Source organism: Hypomesus nipponensis, chromosome 18, assembly GCF_054491055.1.
Source record: "Hypomesus nipponensis isolate SF chromosome 18, ASM5449105v1, whole genome shotgun sequence".
NCBI lineage: Eukaryota > Metazoa > Chordata > Actinopteri > Osmeriformes > Osmeridae > Hypomesus > Hypomesus nipponensis.
The window spans coordinates 14,558,717-14,577,468 of NC_140378.1; the positions used below are offsets into that span (position 1 = coordinate 14,558,717).

Below are 18,752 nucleotides of genomic sequence, written 5' to 3' on the forward strand. Positions count from 1 at the left end.
CAGTCTAAAACCAACTGGCTGGAGCAAATATGGATAACATTTTCTCCTCAAATATTTCTGTCAGGTGAATTAAGTGTGTCATGTGCTTGGCTGGAAGGGCATAGCCCCATATGTCTCACAATAAAGTGATATGCTATCACTTTAAGGCTGAAGGCCCCACTTATCACCCCTTTCTTCCCAGGTGAGAATGAACGGGTGTATTTTGAAAGGTTGCTTGCCTGAAATGCAGTCTCTAATAGTCAAATAAGGTCTATTTTGAAACCCCCCGTTACTGTTTCTATTTGTTTTGCCAGAGCGGTTTGTTGTGGACTTAACCTCAAACAGAGCCTGTGGAGTGAAGAGAAAGGCATTGTGATGCAGCTAACGGCTAAGCTACTCAATAAATCTGATGGAGTTCAACCCCTCGGCTCTCTCTTTACAATTAGTCTTCCCACCATGGACAGCTTAGGGCGGCTGCTTCTACTGTTGTTGACAGGACTCCTCCTGGCCCTGCATGCTGAGTATGGACATACATCATATCACAGGGAGAACCTCTGTGCGTTCTTTTCTCACTCTCTCTCTCTCTCTCTCTCTCTCTCTCTCTCTCTCTCTCTCTCTCTCTCTCTCTCTCTCTCTCTCTCTCTCTCTCTCTCTCTCTCTCTCTCTCTCTCTCTCTCTCTCTCTCTCTCTCTCTCTCTCTCTCTCGCTTTCCCTCGCTCTCCTTCTCGACAGCTAATTCTTTGATCAGACACTGTGTGCATCAGTGTCAAGCTGAATTATAAAGTTGTGATCCTTTGATGATCTTGATGGCAATCATTGCCAAAGCGTGATTCATTTGCATGATTAATGAAGAGAAACCAGAACTGTCATAGTTTGCTCTGCAGTTTTCTACAAGGGTTGTTACTTGTCATCATGTTTCCATAGTACCCAAGAGACACATCAATCACAAGAGAACTTTTCTGCCAAAATAAAGCTTCAATTTAATACAATTCCTAATGATGCCATTTTGAAGGGGATCTGATTACTTTGTGATGGCATTGATATCGATTTCCTATGTTTATGTTCTCTGTGGAAATATTGTCTCCAGTGGTAATATTCAGGACAGATGTGACATTTATATTGGGTGGAGTTCAGTCATCGGGGATAGGTGATGGATGGTTAAGGAAATGCGAAGGGAAATCTTCACCATTAATCTGAGCTGTTGTGCTGTCTGTGGCTGTTTGCATGGCAACCCCATGTCCCATTAGTCACGGGGCTGTGTGTATTATCGGTTGTTGATGACAGAGTTTGGCTCTAAGAGGACGTGGAGAGGACTTTAAAACCCCTGCTACAACTCTCACAAGCCCAGTGAGATTTCACACCAGGCGTTAACAACCCTTAATTGCGATGCTCACACTTTATGAAGTATACTACAGCCGCAGTCTAGCTCTGTAATTAAAACGTGTCCGTTCGGGTTGTTGAAAAAGAAACTTTTCATGAAAAGCACGTACCCAAACTCCAATTGAATTTGTGAGGATCGTGGTAAAGAGAGCAATGTTCTAATTAATTCTGACCTTTTGTTTGAATTATGCCTTCACTTTGCCAGTCGTAATTATATCGTACTTATGCCAGACAGCCCAAGCCGTAAATTACCAAACAATGTATTTTTGCTGCTTAGATTTGGAAAAGCTCTTTCTGTTTTTGGCAGTAAATCTAGAAGCTGGCTCCGACGCTCTCTTCCAGTGAGCAGTTCCCACTACCACTCGTCCATTACCTGGTTGGTGTGAGGCATTGCTCAATGGAGACGAGTTTCTCTCTTACTCCTCCACTGTATGGTTGGCTAAATGAATTAATGTTTGCTCGCTGCCACAGGAGGAAAGCTGAAATCGATCATCGTTCACTCTTGAGCACAAGTGCAGTGTTTACTCCCCCATCTCCTGTGACTAGGTTGGGAAATAAAAAGTGATTCTGTCTGTTGCGACCGGAACACAAGCAACAGGGTACAGGTACTAAAGGAGCGGGATGAAACAAGCCACAGGATAGGCAGGCCCATGTAGGTCCATGCACATCGCCTGGCTAACGCATAATACAAGAAGGGATAATACAAGTAATGCTGATGACTGAGCCTAAAGGAAGGACTGTGGTTCATGTTCCATAGAGCAGGAAGTGTCCGGTTGGTCTACTATCATCAATGAAGCCAGAAGATGCATTGTTACTTATGAAGATAAGTAACTTTAGGAGGGGTTTCTTACAAGGGTAATCTGAATTCAAGTTTTGTTGAATTACAATGTGGTTTTTTTTGTGTGTTCCAGAATAAACATATAATAAGGAAACTAGGGCTGTGAAAAATAACGCGTTATGATTAAATTACAGGATTAATTACGTTATTTTTGTTTAACGCATTTAACGTAATATACCCACAATTCCACCCAATATGAAACTTCTGGATGAGAAATTTGTGTTCCAAAAAAACTAATGCAACATCCAATAAAACCAAAGTGATATGCACACTCTGCGGGAAGACGTTATCGCTCTGGATAAGAGCGTCTGCTAAATGACTGAATGCTAAATGACTGAATGTTATCGTTTCACCGAAACGATACCAGCCTAAAGTAACCTATACCACCACAACGCGAAGCATGCGTTGATCGGCGAGGGGAGTTCAAGTAGAATGCGCCCAACCACCCTCATTGAACAGCGTAGGCCCCTCACCAAGTCTGCCTGTGACAAGGTGACTAGCACAGTTGCCAAATGTATTGCAAAAAGCTGTAGACCGATTGATATTGTTGAGGACGAGGGGTTCACCAAAGTTTTGCGAGTGGCAACGGGTGACTCGAGCATCAAGGTACCGCAAAATCAAAGACGCACACTGATGACAAAAATTCGGAAAATCGGTAATATGTAATTAATCATGATTAATCCACAGAAACCTGTGATTAATTTGATAAAAAATTGTAATCATTTCACAGCCCTAAAGGAAACATTTGTAAAACCCTTGTGTTGTTTCATTCCAGGTTGTCCAGTGAAGCACACCTCAGGGAGACCCTCAGCCCTCCCTGTGCCTCATACCCGCATCATCTCATCACAATCCAGTGGATTCAGAGGAGGCAGTCTGTCCTCTACGAACATCCACGGACTTAACGGTACAACTGGTGTGTGTGTGTGTGTGTCTGTGTGTGTGTCTGTGTGTGTGTGTGTGTTTGTGTGTGTTTGTGTGTGTGGGCGCTGCATTTTGAGGCAAAAGATGTGGGAATCCTTGATCATCCCATCCTGATCCATTACACATTCTGCCTGTTCACTCCAGCACTGAGCCACTCAATTTACAGCCTAATTGAGCCTGCCCAAGCATCTCCGGTGGCTGGTCTCAAAGAGAGTGTTCAGCTCCACACACATGCATGCACACACTCTCATATACGCACAAACGCACGCATGCACACATACTGTATTCTAAAACCACACGTAAAACAGACGAGTACTGAAAATACATGAATCTGTTGATAACATCAGGGCTAAGGCCAAATCCCGGCACGTTAGACCCAATCCCTTTAGCAAATATCTTCTAGCTCCTAGCAGTATAGACCTGCTCTTTTCATGCAGAGAAAATCCCCAAGTTGCTTCTGCAAATTGTCACAAATCTATGTGATCTCCACAGCACGTTTAAGCTTCCCAGCAAAATGACTGTAGTGTCATGTACATGCCTGTGCAGTCCCTGAAGCACTGCCGTTACACGACTGTACCTGTAGGGCAATAAAGAGCACCTGAGCCCTATCTGGCTCTGTGATTGACAGTCCACTGATGCTTCTCTGATAAGATGGGAAGGGAATGCCTTGGGAGAGAGATAGCTACTCAGACAGGTGCCAGGAGAAGAAGGTGGAGGTGAGGAGAAGATAGGGCAGGGAGACATAATGGCTGCGTGCCTTGATGAGTGAGCCCCCCCCCCATGGTTAGTTATCACTGAGTGCCAACAGATCCTTCCACTACATTAGAGAGGGCTTCAGAGAGCGGCAGTACACTTCACCTACTCCCCCTCATCCCCCCCTCCCCAATCTCTCCTGCTTTGATCCCACACGTGTTGCATCTGTCTTTATTGGATCACTCTGTTTATTCCTGGATTATTTGTGCTGGATTAGAGTCAGGTGTTTATCTCACCATCGGTTGAGGAGTACTGTCTTCATGCCGTTGTATCCCACGGCGCCGATTACAGGATCATGGATAAGGGACAAACGTGCTCTCTTGACTAGCACGGGTACAGTCAATAACAGTGACTCAAGGGCTGTTGTCAGCTGTGAGGCCTGGAAGAGCTGAAAGAAGAGGTGGCTCACTGTGGGAAACCCAGGAATGCCCAGTGCTAACACACATCTGAGATAAGGTTTAGTGACCCGTAGGGGTACAACGTTTCACAGAAGTCACGGTTTGGTACGTACCGCGGTTTTGGGGTCACGGTTAGATATGAGTTTGGTACAGCAGGAAAAAGCAACAAATCCTAAATGCTAGGTCCTAAACTTTGTCAATCTGTTCACGAAAGTCTTGTTTACCTGACTGTGAAAACGACTAACAATTTATGTTTGGGACATTTGATCAGAAGTCCGATGAATGCCCCTGTATTCATTTTGAGCGGTGGCAAACTGCCATTCACTCTAGGTAACTTTCTTCTTTTCATTTTTCAAACTAAAATACAGATGAGGGGGAAAACGTTTTCGCTCATTTAATCTGATCAACCTCATAATCCGTTTCCATAAAGTAGAAACGCCTCTGACTCAGATGTATTCTTCGTCTGACTGCATGCACCAAACCGTGAGGTGCGTACCGTGATGATCAACTGATGCCGTTTCACTCCCTAGTGTGTCGGATGGAACTCTAGCTTCCAGTAGTGGCCCAGCAGCCCTTTCACTGCATGAATATAAGCTATGGAGAGCAAAAAAAGTGCATGTTTTTGCTTTTGCAGTTCAGAACACGGCGAGGGCACAGAGGATGGTGGAGGTCGATGGAGACCTGTTGGCACTACTCCAGAGCAGGATCAAGGATGCAACCCTGGTGTCTGGTGGGCATACCTGGGGCGAGATGGATGACGTTCGCCAGCGGAAGCTCGAGCGCATGGCTGCCGTCCGCCAGCGAGAGGGACAGGCAGAAGCGGCCAATGATGTCAAGACCAAAGTCATGGTAAGGTCAATGTTGCACACTAGTCGACCTGTGTCTCAATTTACAGCCTAGGCATTCCAATCACACCTTCCGCCTTAACTTGCAATTCAAATGGCCAACTGAAGCAAATAATCGGTTCAATTCCAGCGCACCGCGCTGTGAAATATGTCTTGGGAGGCCCTCGGCTATGGACAAGCCTCTCTGTGAGCCGCGGGGTTTAAATGATGGTGACAAAATGCCCCTCAGGCCTCAGTGTTCCAGCACCTGGACAGTCTGTGCTAATTGTTCTTGGGGCCCGGGGGCACGTCTTGTTTATTTGCCCCAGGGGTGCGCACGCCACAGAACATGAAGCTCTTCAGCTGGAGAAGAACAATTAGAACGCCCTATGCATGCCAGCACTCTACATTTCATTCAGTATGAGGACGTCATTTTGTCAAAATGGGCTACAGAACAACAAAAAGAAAAGAATTCAACGTATTGAGTTGCCATGTGATGTGTTTATCAACGATGAAATGTTGTCTGGAAAATGTTGGCCAGAGGTATTGTTAAGCATGCTCTGGTTTGGTCTGGATCCATGTTGCTGCTCGATCTTTATACGTCGTGCTCAGCTGCTAACCTCCCCAGCTGTGCAAAGTGTTTGAATGGATCCAGTGTCTTATCTGCTGCCTTCTCCTCTCAGGGCAGACGAGAGGAGCGTGCCCAGTTGGCGCGGGACTTGCGTCTGATTGAGGCTTACCGGGAAAGGTGCAAAGTGGAAGGCATTACCAACATGCTGAGCAGAGCCATCACCACCCAGCACATCATGTACGCCACTCTGGGAACTGCCGAGTTCTTTGAGTTTGTGCTCAAGAACCCCTACAACGTGCAGCAGACCGTAACCATTGAGAGTGATGATAGAGAGCTCAGGTAAGCATACAAGACCTTACTAACTTGAGGCTCCTGTTTTATGAGATGGTTTTGATGTGTTTCTCAAGCTTACTCATCCTTCTATGAGTGGATGTGTGTGCGTTCATTTGTGTGCGAAAGAACCAGGCTTAGAACCACTGCATCTTCAGCAGCAACAGCCCCCGCCCGCCCAACTTCAATCTCTCTAATTCCAATTCAGACCTCATTTATATTTCAAACGAGCCTGCTACCCGAAATGAGCAAATGAGGGTTTCTGCGTAGCAATCAATTGCCCTTGAACCAGATGCATAGATTACGACGGGCAAATACCTCTCCCCCCACCCCCATACCTTTAGCCTATTATGGCTAAACAGGCACCACCCAATTCCTGTTTCTCTGTTCACTGGCCACGGCCCTGTAGTCCTCCATTATGGATTCCACTCAGGTCTTTGTGGGATTAGCATACCTCATGTTGATAAACAGTGGCTGGAGCGCCGTGCAGATGAATCATTACAGCATTAGCGCGGCCAACGGCATCTCGGGGTCTAATTGGAGATCAGGAGAACACCACAGCTGTGTGCCGAAAAGCAAGGATTCTTTCTTGGGAGCTTAAAGAGGATGTGCGTGTGTGTGTGGTGGGGGTTATGCAGAGAGGAAAGCAAGTGGTTAGCAGAGTTTTTACAAGATGTCGATTTAGCCAACTCCTCCATATTAATGCTGTGCCAAGATCCGAGGAAACTCCCTCATGTTTTAAGGTCTTTGCAACCTGGGAAACTCACATGGGTGCAACTTCGCTGTTCATCAATATTTTAGTTTCTGTTTGGCAAGGATGTCTCGAGAGGTTAGAGCAGCGTTGTAGGTTACCCTTGTCTGCAAACAAACACAGGTGAAAAAGTATGAACCCTGACCTGAATACTAGAGTGTTGCTTTTGAGGAAGAGGATAGCAAACAAATGAGCCCTTTGATGTTGTGCTGGTGCAGTTGGAAGCCCTGCGGTCTTTCAGGTTGGAGAGAACATGTCCTCTACCTGTTGCCATCCATTTTACACAGCTCTGCTGTACTGGCTAGGTGACACCAGGCCCCTGCCATTGCTGCAGGTGAGGAGAAGGCTGCGGAGATACCTTTATGCAATCCTGGAGAAGGGATTTTTTTTATTTATGTTCCTCCTTTTTTACCTCATGCTAAATCCTAATACCTTTCTTCCGTCTGTTGCTGCCTCAAATTATCTTCTTACAATGCCTTTCAACCTCCTCAGACAAACCTAGTATTCTTCCCAGACTCTCTCTCATTCTCGCACTCTCTGCGTCCTTCCTCTATTATTCCCCTACTGGATTTCTGTCCGCACACATTTCTTTTATCCTTCCCTCGACTTAACTGTGGTGCAAGAGCACACACACACACACACACACTAACAGGCACGCTCATGCTCATCACTGTTTACATCAAACACGTTTTGTCATTGTAATTAGCTACACACACGCTCTTTTGCTCCGACGAGAACTGGGAAGTGGGAAGACAGAATCACAGTGGGGCTCACTGGAAAATGGTTGTCGAGTCAGAACCCTAATTAAGCAAGGTGGAGTTTTTTTGTTGTTGAAATTCATAAATTCTTCATCGTCTTTTGAGAGAAATTCGCTCCTCCAGGCCTGGGGCTTGACGCTTTGAAGTGAGAGCAGTCCCTTCCTTTATGTACTTACGCGTGAAATCTCTGCACTCAAAGAGCAGGAGGAAACGGAAAGCAGAACGCGGTACCCCAGTATGTTATATCTTTCCTGTTACACCCTCTCTGGAAATCCATTTTTGCGGGGGATGGAAGGTTTACAATGACGATTATGAAACACTCCATCGGTAATTGAAAACAAAGCCTTCTACACTACTGTACTGTATACTCTTCGGTGTACTGTAGACGGTGTTCTCTGAAAACGGTGTACTGTAGACGGTGTTCTCTGAAAACGGTGTACTGTAGACAATGTTCTCTGAAAACGGTGTACTGTGGACAGTGTTCTCTGAAAACGGTGTACTGTAGACAGTGTTCTCTGAAAACGGTGTACTGTAGACAGTGTTCTCTGAAAACGGTGTACTGTAGACAGTGTTCTCTGAAAACGGTGTACTGTAGACAGAGTGTGCTAGCCCAGCATGCTCCTGCCTTTCTTGTTCACAGTGCTGGTAGAACTGTCTTTGTCTAAGTCAGGTTTGACCTGGTCATGTATTATTTAACTCTATTAGTATTTGTTATATTACAATTAGGGTAATGGTAACTGGAAAAATGACGTTGAAGCAACAGTACGTATCTGATCAAACTTCAATTGCACTGTCATCTGAAAAGTGGCATTTTTGTCATTACTGGTATTAAAGCATGAAACATCTCTCCTATCCATTCCCCTCCATTCAGCGTCATCACAGACTCAGCAGAGTGGAGACATTTCAAGGACCTGACCAAAACCTTGACCCCTCTGGAGGAGAACATGTTTCAGCTCAAAGGGAACACCCTAACGCCCCAGGTTTACCTCCGGCCTAAAGAGAGTGTCTATATCCCCCTCAAATACCAGACGTTCTACTCACAGCACTCTGCCGTACCCCAGGTACATGTCACCATAGCAACCCAGAAACACCAGATACTAAGACAGCAGCAGTCTAAGCCTTAGGGATATTAATGAGGCTCTGACTTCTACTCTACAAGGGCGAGTTATGCAAATATGACAGTAAGGGTTAAACATGGCACAGTAGATTATTCGCACAGGGGATTTGGCAGGTTAATACTGTTCATATTTGAAGCCCATGATATAGGCAATATTGATGGAAGTCTTGTATCGAGTTCATGAAGATCTCATCAAAACTTCATGAAACTGTCAAATCTTGTAACCCAGATGATTTGCCTGATAAATGAATTCATCCATGTATGTATAATTGCTTCATCTAAATATTTAGCATTGACCTGTCTATGACTGGAACATCAATTCATCCATGTATTGAGCATTGATTCATCTATGTTTTGAAATTCATTCAGCTGTAATCAGCATTGATTTGTCTATGTATTTTGTATTGATTCAAGTATTTGGCTCCTCACAGGGACCAAGTTTCCTTCCCACAGGCAGACAAACTCAGGTGGCTAAGAAACACCAGTCCAACACCATACTGGCCAAGACAGTCAAGGTAAGGATGCACAGGACCAAGATAGTTGTCTTTTCAAAACATTTTCAGTTTGCTTCATCATCATGTATGGCAACATTAGATGACGCCCTTTTCTTTGTATTATGGTCGTAAATTCCTATTTGAACCATCTGTAGGCTGGAGTTATGGTACGCCATGGATCTGAGATGCATTACAAACAGATTATCAATTTTTCTGAAACATCCATACAGTGCCATTGCCAATGATATTTCCGATCATTCAGTTTAGGGGAATATTGAGTTTTGAAATAGAAATGAGTCAGTGGCTCTTGGTGCTTCATATTTGTAGTTTACTAGAAACAACCTCCACATACGCAGCAGCACCTACATATACAGTGGAGATAATTGCTTTTATTCGACATGTGCACACAGTTTCCCATAATGCATTAGTGCAAGAACAAGCTTGCTGCAACACAGACAGAATGAAAAAGTGCAGACCTCTCCATTGCATTGGGTGATGTAATATTTGCTAAGACGCCTGTGGCTGTGCTGCCAGTGTGTCAGTCTTCCAGCATTGCTCCTCAGTGCAGGCTTCCTGTCAGAGGTCAGTCCAGATCAAACCCATAGCCCTCTGAAACTGACAATCCCAACAGCTGTCAATGTGCCAAATCTGGCAACCCTGTCAGTCCCATCATCAAAGTGAGACACAACTCAAGGGCTGGAGGTTGCAGGGGGCTCACAATATGCCATGTCATGGTTTAGGTTTTGGTGTCATCAGTTTGTTGTGGATGTGACAGTGAGCCTTTGGGTATTGGCTCAACATGCTGTCATCATAGGTTTGCAAAAGTTGTTCATGTGATACCATACCTAGCGATAGATACAGTAGTTGTGTGTAATCTGGTGATCAATACAGGTGATCGATACATGTCATGATCTTCAATTGAATTGCACTCCATCAAGAATTCTAGTCTTTATGTCCTTCAAATCTTGTCCTAGTCTTTGACCCTAGGACAGACCGTGCACTGTATCAAAGTAATAATCATATTCACGCTTATATTTTTTTCAACATTCTGTTCCCATGTGGCCTTACCTGGCCAGGTGACATTCAGGTCAGAGGACGGCAAACCTCTGGCCATCTGCCAAGTGAAGGTGGAGCCCACGCCCTCTATGGTGGATCAGTCCATCCGCTTCTATCACCCCGAGCGCTGCTTCCTGAAGAAGTCTCTCCGCATTTCCTCCTGGGAGGACCCAGCAGGTGTGGATCATTAGCCCCGTTAGCCCCTGCTCCGGGCGCTAGCCCCGGTCCGCTGTGTTGCACAGACGGACACAAACACACATGATGCCATCAGGTGTTGTGCTAAATGATGTTTGCTCTTTCTGTTGGCCTTTTTTAAATTGTCGTTTCTCTTCTTTCTTGCCCTCTTCTCTCATTTTCTCTCCTTTTCTCTCTCTGTCTCTCTCTCTCTCTCTCTTGCTTTTTATCTCTTGCTCTCTTTCATACCCTCCTTCTCTCTCCTGTTTGTATATATATGTCTCTTCCACCACCAAAACTAACACTACCTGGCGTTGCTGTTACTATGGGACAGCAGCGGGAGACTCAGATGCTGGAACTCCCATCTCAGTGCGCTGCAGTGACCCCAATGTCATCTGTGAAACGAGGCTAGTGGTGAGAGTGGAATTTGCACCATATTAAAAAGGCTGCTGCTAAAATTAGATGCAAGTTAATTACGGTATTCATTAGCCTAAGGTGGTCATATTTCTGTAAGTCAAAAAGAGGCAAACAGAAAGAAAAAAACGTACGATGCGTATACATAAATGAACAAAACGAAAGCACCTTAGGTGTCAACCGTTTGATCTTTTCACAAAAGATTGAGGAATGAACTTTGCAGGAATGCAGTGCAGCACAATGGAGTGAATAAGAGATTTGCATACATGTTTAGTCTTTGCAATTTATTCTTTCATTTCTAGGCAAAAGGGGAGCCTCGAGATCTGTATTTAAAAGTTCCAGGATGTCCCAGTCCACAAATCAAAAAGTTCTTCCTCATAATCTACACGTATGTATTGCACACACACTCACACATACACATGCACACTTGGCCCAGCATGGAGATGTGGTAATGGTCGTTCCACAATGTTTAACTGATTAGCTTGTTCATGCAGACTTAATCTCATTGACTTAATCAGGATGTGGGATCTGCTGATTGCTACACGTGGCAAAATCAATTTCTTCATCAGACTTTAACTGCCACGCTCTTTTTGGCCTGTAATCTTAAGGGAGGGTTAAAGAGATGAACTCACCACCTTCTCCTTTCCCCTCATTCCACTTTCAAAGAGAACTAGAACTAAAACCAATGACAGGGATTTCCTCCCCCCAGTAAGATCCAGTGTGAACGAGGAGCTGAAGATGTCAGAACCGTCTCTTGTGATATCACCATAGCGATAAATCAACGCCTATCATCGCTCCAATCTTCCCATGGGAACAAATTGTCTTTGATAATGTTTCCATAGCGATAAGTGGCTGGCGACGCCCTTCCAGATATGGCTGGTGTATATCCACTTCCTGCAGAGAGTGGATCTGAGCTGCTACTCTGGCCAGCAGACCTGTCAATCACTGGTGCTGAGGGGCACCCAAGCCATCCGGAAGGTCAAATGCTACGTGTCTCATCAGCTGGAGGTCAAGGTATGGGTTTCTGAGAAACAGTCAGTGTCTGACAAAAATCCGACAATCGTGTGACAAACATGTAAACACAAGATTATCCCTGTCAGTTTGAGATCTGTACTTCCTGTAACATGAATAAATGTTGGAAGACCTACTCAATGTATTTGAAAATCCAAGTAATAGAAGTGAACAGTGAAATGAACCATTTGGAAAACTCTCTCACTTTCTTTTCTCCTCTAACCTCGTTTTTTCTCCTACCACCCTCCATCTCTGGCTATCTGTGTGTCCCCCCACACTGTACGTCCACCCACCCCTCCTTAGATGGACCCAGCTGGGGTGTTTGTGCTCCCCCCTGGGGCTGTGCAGGAGGTACAGCTGCGTGTGCAGCCTCGTAAGCCAGGCAGCAAGTTTGTCTTCCTCAGCATGGTGGATGTGGAGCACCACACCCTGGTCACTGGCTGGCTTCTATGTCTCAACATTCAAAAGCCCCTTCTTTCCAAGGTAAACCCATCAAAGCTTATTGAGTTTTACCTTGAACACACACACACACTTTAAACAGTCTCACTCACACAAAACACATAATCCTTCAAAGTGGTCTTGAAACCATGATGATGTTTGTCACTGAACTACCGTAAAAGACAATGACACTCTTGGAACTGGTAGCCGATGTGCCCAGAAGGGACTTTCTCAGTTAAAGGGACAGTCAAGTGTCTTTGCTTCCATCTTTTTTGTACTGTATCTACTATAATACAAGCAACTGAAATGCAACATAACAACATCTTGAAAATTGAACAAAAATGACTGTATTTAGCTTAAACAGAATGTTGTTGCTGTCGCTTTTCTACATCATCATAAAGTGGAAGCATTCCATACAGTGGATGTATTCTACAATGTTGTCATTTGTGCACATGCAATGGGACTTGGTTTTATAAAAGACGATTCGTATCCAACTACATTGGAATACCAATCAAAGTCGCTCTAAGGATTGACGTTATCTTTCCACAGTGATTTTACATACTAGTCTGATAATGACATTTGCTCTCATGGACAAAATAAAAGTAGCCTCTGAAGAATCTAAATCAGGATAACCATTATTAATAATATTTCTTGGATTTGGGAATGTATCCTAGTTTTTAATATAAAAACACAAAGAACAGAATTATTGACATAAATACTGTATGACATGCCGTGGGCTTCCTTTTGTTGCATCCCGACAGTGTCTTTAATGGTTTCGTTTGGATCACTTGTGTCCTTGGTTGTGTTTTGACCTGTGTTTAACATGGCTCACAACCACTAGAGCCTTACCTCTGCCTCTGTTGGCCAGAGTAGCGAGGAGTTACCGCTAGAGTCTAAAGCCAGGTCAGTATTTCATCTAATGTCAGGGTCTGAGTAGGGTGAGCTGGTCTGAGGGTTGTGCCTAAAGGCAATGTCTACCACAAGGGTGTGTGTGTGTTTGTGTTCCTGTGTGAATCATCCAGGCGTTTGAGGTGTCCGTCCCTGTAGGGAAGGGCCGGGGCATCACCAGGAAGCTCACATACACCAACCCCTACACCAGCAGCAGAGTCTTCTTACTGCGCTCGGACCACCCAGACCTTCTTCAGTTCAAAGAAGACCACTTTGAGGTTAGACAACTAGTCAACAGCAAATCATGTAGCTATGCATTATATGTGTACTGAAGACCAGTAAGATATTTTATGGGGAAAAATATGTAGTAGACAAGGTTATAGGGTAACTAGTTACCAGTTCTGTATTCAGGTAGCCCACTAAGTCCAATGCTAAGGAACAGCCCCCAGACTGACCAATGATCTTCCACCACCTTCCTCATTTGGCTTTAGGACAAACAGTTGATGTGGGCCTTGTTTAGTTTATATGAAGTAATAGGAGGAAATAATGAAGCCATTAGGACTGTTGATTTATTTCCATGTTTAGTCATTACCCCTAGTGTCTCTAATAGAAGATTCATTGACTCATAAACAAGTCATAAACATGAGACATAAACTAGTCATCAACATCATTGGCTTTCATTTGCTGAGGTGTAATATAATATCAGTGCAAATGGAGTAGCAATGATTTAAATGAACAGGGTTGAAATGAACTCCAAACAGTTTGACTCCAAACAGCAGCAAAATGCCAAATAGCCGGGAGAAAATAAGTAGCTGTATCAGCATGACTCCAGGTGCTGTGGTCCCTAAAGAACTTATTAGATCTACAGTAGATGTTCAAAAATGTGAATGGACACACTTTTCCTTCTTGAAGTAACTACCCTGCCACTATAAAAACACAAGTGAGGCCAAAAGCGCAGCGGAGATCAATACAGCCATGCTTTTTGGAAGATTACACAGTAAATCCTAAACATTGACCCATATATATCTTAGAAGGCCAATAAAGAGAAATAGCAGAATAATTTAGCCCTCACTGAAATGGTCTTGCCAAAAAATGTCCCCATACAACCTTTTGAACAGTACAAGCTGCAAACAAATGCTAAGCATATAGAACTGTGTTAATAGGGGCCCTACATTACAAACTTCATCAAAGTAATACACTGACGTTAGTTAATTTGGGTGAGCGTGTGTAGTGGAGACAGCTTAAGCATGGCAGAAAACAGCACGCTGTTGTGAAAACTGTTCCTGTTTTCTTCACATAATTATTCTGTTATTCAAGTTGACTTTTATTTAATTTGATAATTAGAGGAAACGTCTATTCTGATGGGAGGTTTCAGACAAAGCCGTTGTTGTCATCTCATTCAGCGTTTCCCCATGGGTGTTTTGTATTGTTGGGCTGAGAGCATCATACACAACCAGGAAAACAATTTAAAAAAATGTCGGACCATGGCAAACTTACCCTAAAGGCTCAATTGAAAATGGCATCATTTGCACAATCATTCCTTTTAAAATGCAATGGCTGAATTAACTGAATTGATGTGGTGAAAGATATCTGAGTTTAGCTTGTCGGCCTGTCTTCAGGTGGGTGGAGGGCAGAGCTATGTCATCGGACTGCGCTTTGCCTCCAGCCAGAGTCCCGGGTGCCAAGAAATCTACGTCTACGTGAACAACCAGGAGGAGAAGACAGAGGAGACCTTTTGTGTGAAAGTCAAGTACTCCTGACAGTCATCTCCATTCTGAACCGGGCCCTTGAGTAACTACTGTAAAGTTGTAATGTTGACAATATTTGGTTCAAGCAATTACTGAAAGTGTCAAGCATTTAAAGTAGATGGCTCAGTGCAATTAAAGGTACATTGCATAAAAAAACAATTTGAAGCCAGAGAAGGAGTAGAAAGTTAGACGTGATCATTTGGATATTATACTGTGTGTGTGGGTTTTTAAAGTAAGTGATTGTCTGCTGTTTGAGGCAAATGTTCCTGCAATGCTATTTTAAGCAATAACTTTGCACATGGGTGGAGAAGTCATGCAGTTAACAATATACTGGCAATTTCACCTAAATATGTAGGAAATGTTTCAAGAATCCAAAGTAAAGTCTTCACATGATGCCAAAAGAACATACCCTGAAGAGTGAGCTTGTTCATTTTAAACAAGTCTCTCTCTCTCTCTCTCTCTCTCTCTCTCTCTCTCTCTCTCTCTCTCTCTCTCTCTCTCTCTCTCTCTCTCTCTCTCTCTCTCTCTCTCTCTCTCTCTCTCTCTCTCTCTCTCTCTCTCTCTCTCTCTCTCTCTCTCTCTCTCTCTCTCTCTCTCTCTCTCTCTCTCTCTCTCTCTCTCTCTCTCTCTCTCTCTCTCTCCACACACACAATCACAAAGCAGCCAAGAATGACTTGGCTGTAAGCACATATTATACATACACAGGATCGGAATCCTCTTCTTTATTTCAAAGGTTATTCGTTTTTCTCATCCACTCAAGGTGCATGTCACATTATCATGTGACTAGTGTATACACAACAGTTTGTTCATTGATCAAGACGGAGCATACCTCCCCACCAATCACTTCAAGACGCACAGAAAGGCACACACAGAAGCACACACACCTGTTCCATGTTTCCAAGGTCATAATTAGATGTGCCGTAATGAGGTGCTCTTTTCAACAGGGCTTGCATCTCTTCAGAGAGACCTCATTAACATCGGCACCCTTTAAACCTCCTCCCCTTTCTCTCTTTTTGCTCACTCCTTTGTCTCTTTCTCTCCCCCTTCTCTCTCTCTATTTCTCTCCTCTCATCAACATGCTTCTCTATAAGAGAGAGAGCGCCCAGGCCCTCCCTTGCACATTCTGTCAACAACCCCCGTCTTATGTAACTCTGTGTTACACAATCCCCCCTCCCTTTCTTTCTCATTAGAATGCGGGCAGCAGGGAGCGTCGGCTCGTTGTGAGGGAACGGAGAAAGACTCCTCAACTGGAGGTACGAGGTAGCGTTTACATTCAGTCCTTTTGTGCGTTTCAAGTCTCCTGGACCTCCTATAATTCAAAAGCCCACTGGCAGCTAGCTTTAAGACACAGTTAAGAATACTTAGTCAGGGCTAAAATGTCCCCATCGCCAATGGACCTCTCCTAGGAAATATGTAACAATCTTAAAGACATTTTGTTCCTCTGAGCGGGCAGTGAAACTGATGCCTCATTAGCTGTTTGTCCGGTGCTGCTGTTGCCGACAGCATTTACACGTACGTGCAGTGGCATAGTCAGCGCACCCTGTCTGCCCTGCTTGTTACTGGGGATGAAGTGCTTATGTCTAGTGCACTAAAGAGAAGTTACCCTGATATGCTGTTAGCTGGAGGAATGGCTGTTGTTCTCTTAACTATGTAGGTGTGCAAACCTCAAATCACCTCAGAAGCGCCGGCCGTCGGGACCTGGACAAGCTGTGAATGTGTGTTTATGTCCATCTTGTGGAGGGGCCATGATGTCAAAGGCTGGGTCCAAGCATGTATCAGCCCTCTCTCGGGTACACGACTCAGCAGGAATTCAGCATAGCTGACTGTTGCTGACTGGTGAAGTGGATGAGTGGGAGGGTGTGTGATTGTGCCAGCGTATGTCTGCTTTTCTGTTTACCTCCAAGTGCGTGTGTGCAAGGGAGAGACAAGAGAGCGTGAAAAATACTGTTGTGAATTGTACAATCTGCCGCTCATGGCTGGGTCGAGAAGTTGAGTCGAAAGAGAGCAACAAAGAGAGGGGTAATCATAGGAGACATGCTTAACCATCTCCTTTTAAGACTCACCGCTGACAGTGGCAGGACCGTCTGAAATTCAATTACAGCGTTGATTACTGCATTACCTGGCTGCTAACAGGACCCAATCATGGTCATGATCACACACAAAGGAATTGATTCATCTGAAGGAACATCCCTTGTTCCCTTTCGACAAACACATTCCGAGGATACTTCTCAGTAGATGGCAGCCTTACACATAGAAATGTACCCACTCATTCTGTGAGACTTTTCTCTCTCTCCCTCTGAGTGACATTTGAGGATTAACCTCAGTGTGGACAAGGAACACTTTGACATTCAGTGCCTGTGCAGCAATTTAATTGAATGTATTTGCCTTTCGTGTGCTGCATATGCCTTTGTACCAGTGAGTCAGAACATTATATTTTGTGAGGTATTTTTGTTTCTGTATATACTTATATATTTTCTACTTTGCAAAGCATATTAAAATTGGCATCTCCAATGAACATCTCTTATGAATGTTTATTTTACTGTTTTGCAAGCACTTTCTCGCAGGGCATATGGCACACATATGATAACTTTAAATGAGTCTTACTAAGGTACATATAGAGAGGAAGGACGCTAGCCATTGAATGCAAAATAAGACATAACACATTTTAGATATTACAGGATGCATGATGTCCATTCATTAAAGATCATATCCTCTGAACTGCAATGTTAATACCTCCCCTGCATCAAATAGAGTCAGTTAGTTTGTTATAGTATACCAGTTATGATGACTCCTAGAGCTGGAACTGAACTCAGTTCATTAACATCAGACATCTGACGTTTCCACTGTTGATTCACCTGACCATGAATCAGCTGAGGAGAGCATATCTGTTCCAGCTGTGTCATCCACAGACAGACAGACCGTAGCATCTAACAGCCTCAACACTACCAGTGACATTTGTAGACCTACAGCAGATCACCCTGTCAGCACAGTGAGTGAACTGAAGGTTCATGTGTGGTGTCTACAGTACTAAAACTAAAATCAAAATAGCATCTGTATTCTGGGCAGACAACTGGTTGAATGAAGTCTTTGAAAATTGCAGCATTTACATACTCAGCCCCAGGTCATGACTCTAGAGATGCAGACATAGCACTTATTGCTAGTCCTAACAGTTGCCGTACAGATTCAAAACTTCACCACGTACAAAGGGAGTCACTGTGTTGAGTCAAAATCAAAGCCGTTCCAAACCCTTAATCTTCGGTATTTTTGAAGCCATCCTCACAGAAAGGGCCATTTGTGTCAACTTGTGTAACCAAAATCCAATTCAAGGTGCACCAGGGTGCATTAACAGTGTGTTAGGTAAAAAGTACTGTCAAATCGGTCATTCATCTATTATTATGGTATCCTTGTGCTCACCATAAATGATATTTCTACACATTTTGACAGCGGTGTGTGTAAAAGCTTCCAAAGCCCCATTAGATGGAGAATGTGATTAGGTTGCGAGGACAGGGACAATGAGCACAGGTTATGAACAGTAATGGAAAATGAATATGCACAAAAGCAGTCCTCATTGATTTATTCAGCCTCCAGCATATTAGACCAGATTAAAAAAGGTGAAGTAAATTAAATTACAAACAGCGCTATAAATTGTGCCGACTGATTGTATTTTGATTGGAAAAGCTTTTGAAAAGGTGGAAGACAAATAGTGAATGCACTGTAACTCATGTTATCAACTTGAAAGCTTGGAAATGAAATCAAATGAAAAGCTGAAGTTAGGGTGGAATTGGTCAATCTGTTGTAGATATCAACTGCTTAAACAGTTGAAGGGATTTGAATTACTTAAGTGTTTCCCCGTTATGAATTTTAAAGGGAAATCATGTCCCATTTCCTGGATTTAATCAAAGGACTTTC

At 43.9% G+C, this 18,752-nt stretch overlaps 1 protein-coding gene and 1 long non-coding RNA gene across 5 annotated transcripts in view; both read left to right on the forward strand.

Moving 5' to 3' along the window:
- Window positions 1-15,299, forward strand: part of nphp4 (nephronophthisis 4) — a 72,228-nt gene extending 56,929 nt beyond the window's left edge. For 3 of the 4 annotated variants that reach the window (XM_084681411.1, XM_084681410.1, XM_084681412.1), the window contains exons 19-30: window positions 2,973-3,101; window positions 4,904-5,118; window positions 5,777-6,003; window positions 8,375-8,564; window positions 9,052-9,135; window positions 10,191-10,347; window positions 10,679-10,758; window positions 11,061-11,146; window positions 11,601-11,772; window positions 12,073-12,252; window positions 13,230-13,373; window positions 14,715-15,299. In XM_084681411.1, the coding sequence (XP_084537537.1) occupies window positions 2,973-3,101; window positions 4,904-5,118; window positions 5,777-6,003; window positions 8,375-8,564; window positions 9,052-9,135; window positions 10,191-10,347; window positions 10,679-10,758; window positions 11,061-11,146; window positions 11,601-11,772; window positions 12,073-12,252; window positions 13,230-13,373; window positions 14,715-14,855 (1,805 nt within the window). In that variant the 3' untranslated portion in view covers window positions 14,856-15,299. The remainder of the gene's footprint in view (window positions 1-2,972; window positions 3,102-4,903; window positions 5,119-5,776; window positions 6,004-8,374; window positions 8,565-9,051; window positions 9,136-10,190; window positions 10,348-10,678; window positions 10,759-11,060; window positions 11,147-11,600; window positions 11,773-12,072; window positions 12,253-13,229; window positions 13,374-14,714) is intronic. The other variant, XM_084681414.1, reaches the window with a different exon arrangement.
- A 193-nt stretch (window positions 15,300-15,492) lies between these two features.
- On the forward strand, window positions 15,493-17,358 carry LOC146252322 (uncharacterized). The gene is made up of 2 exons (XR_014732167.1): window positions 15,493-16,096; window positions 16,498-17,358. It is a non-coding gene; the product is annotated as an uncharacterized LOC146252322 (long non-coding RNA).
- Window positions 17,359-18,752: the final 1,394 nt, after the last annotated feature.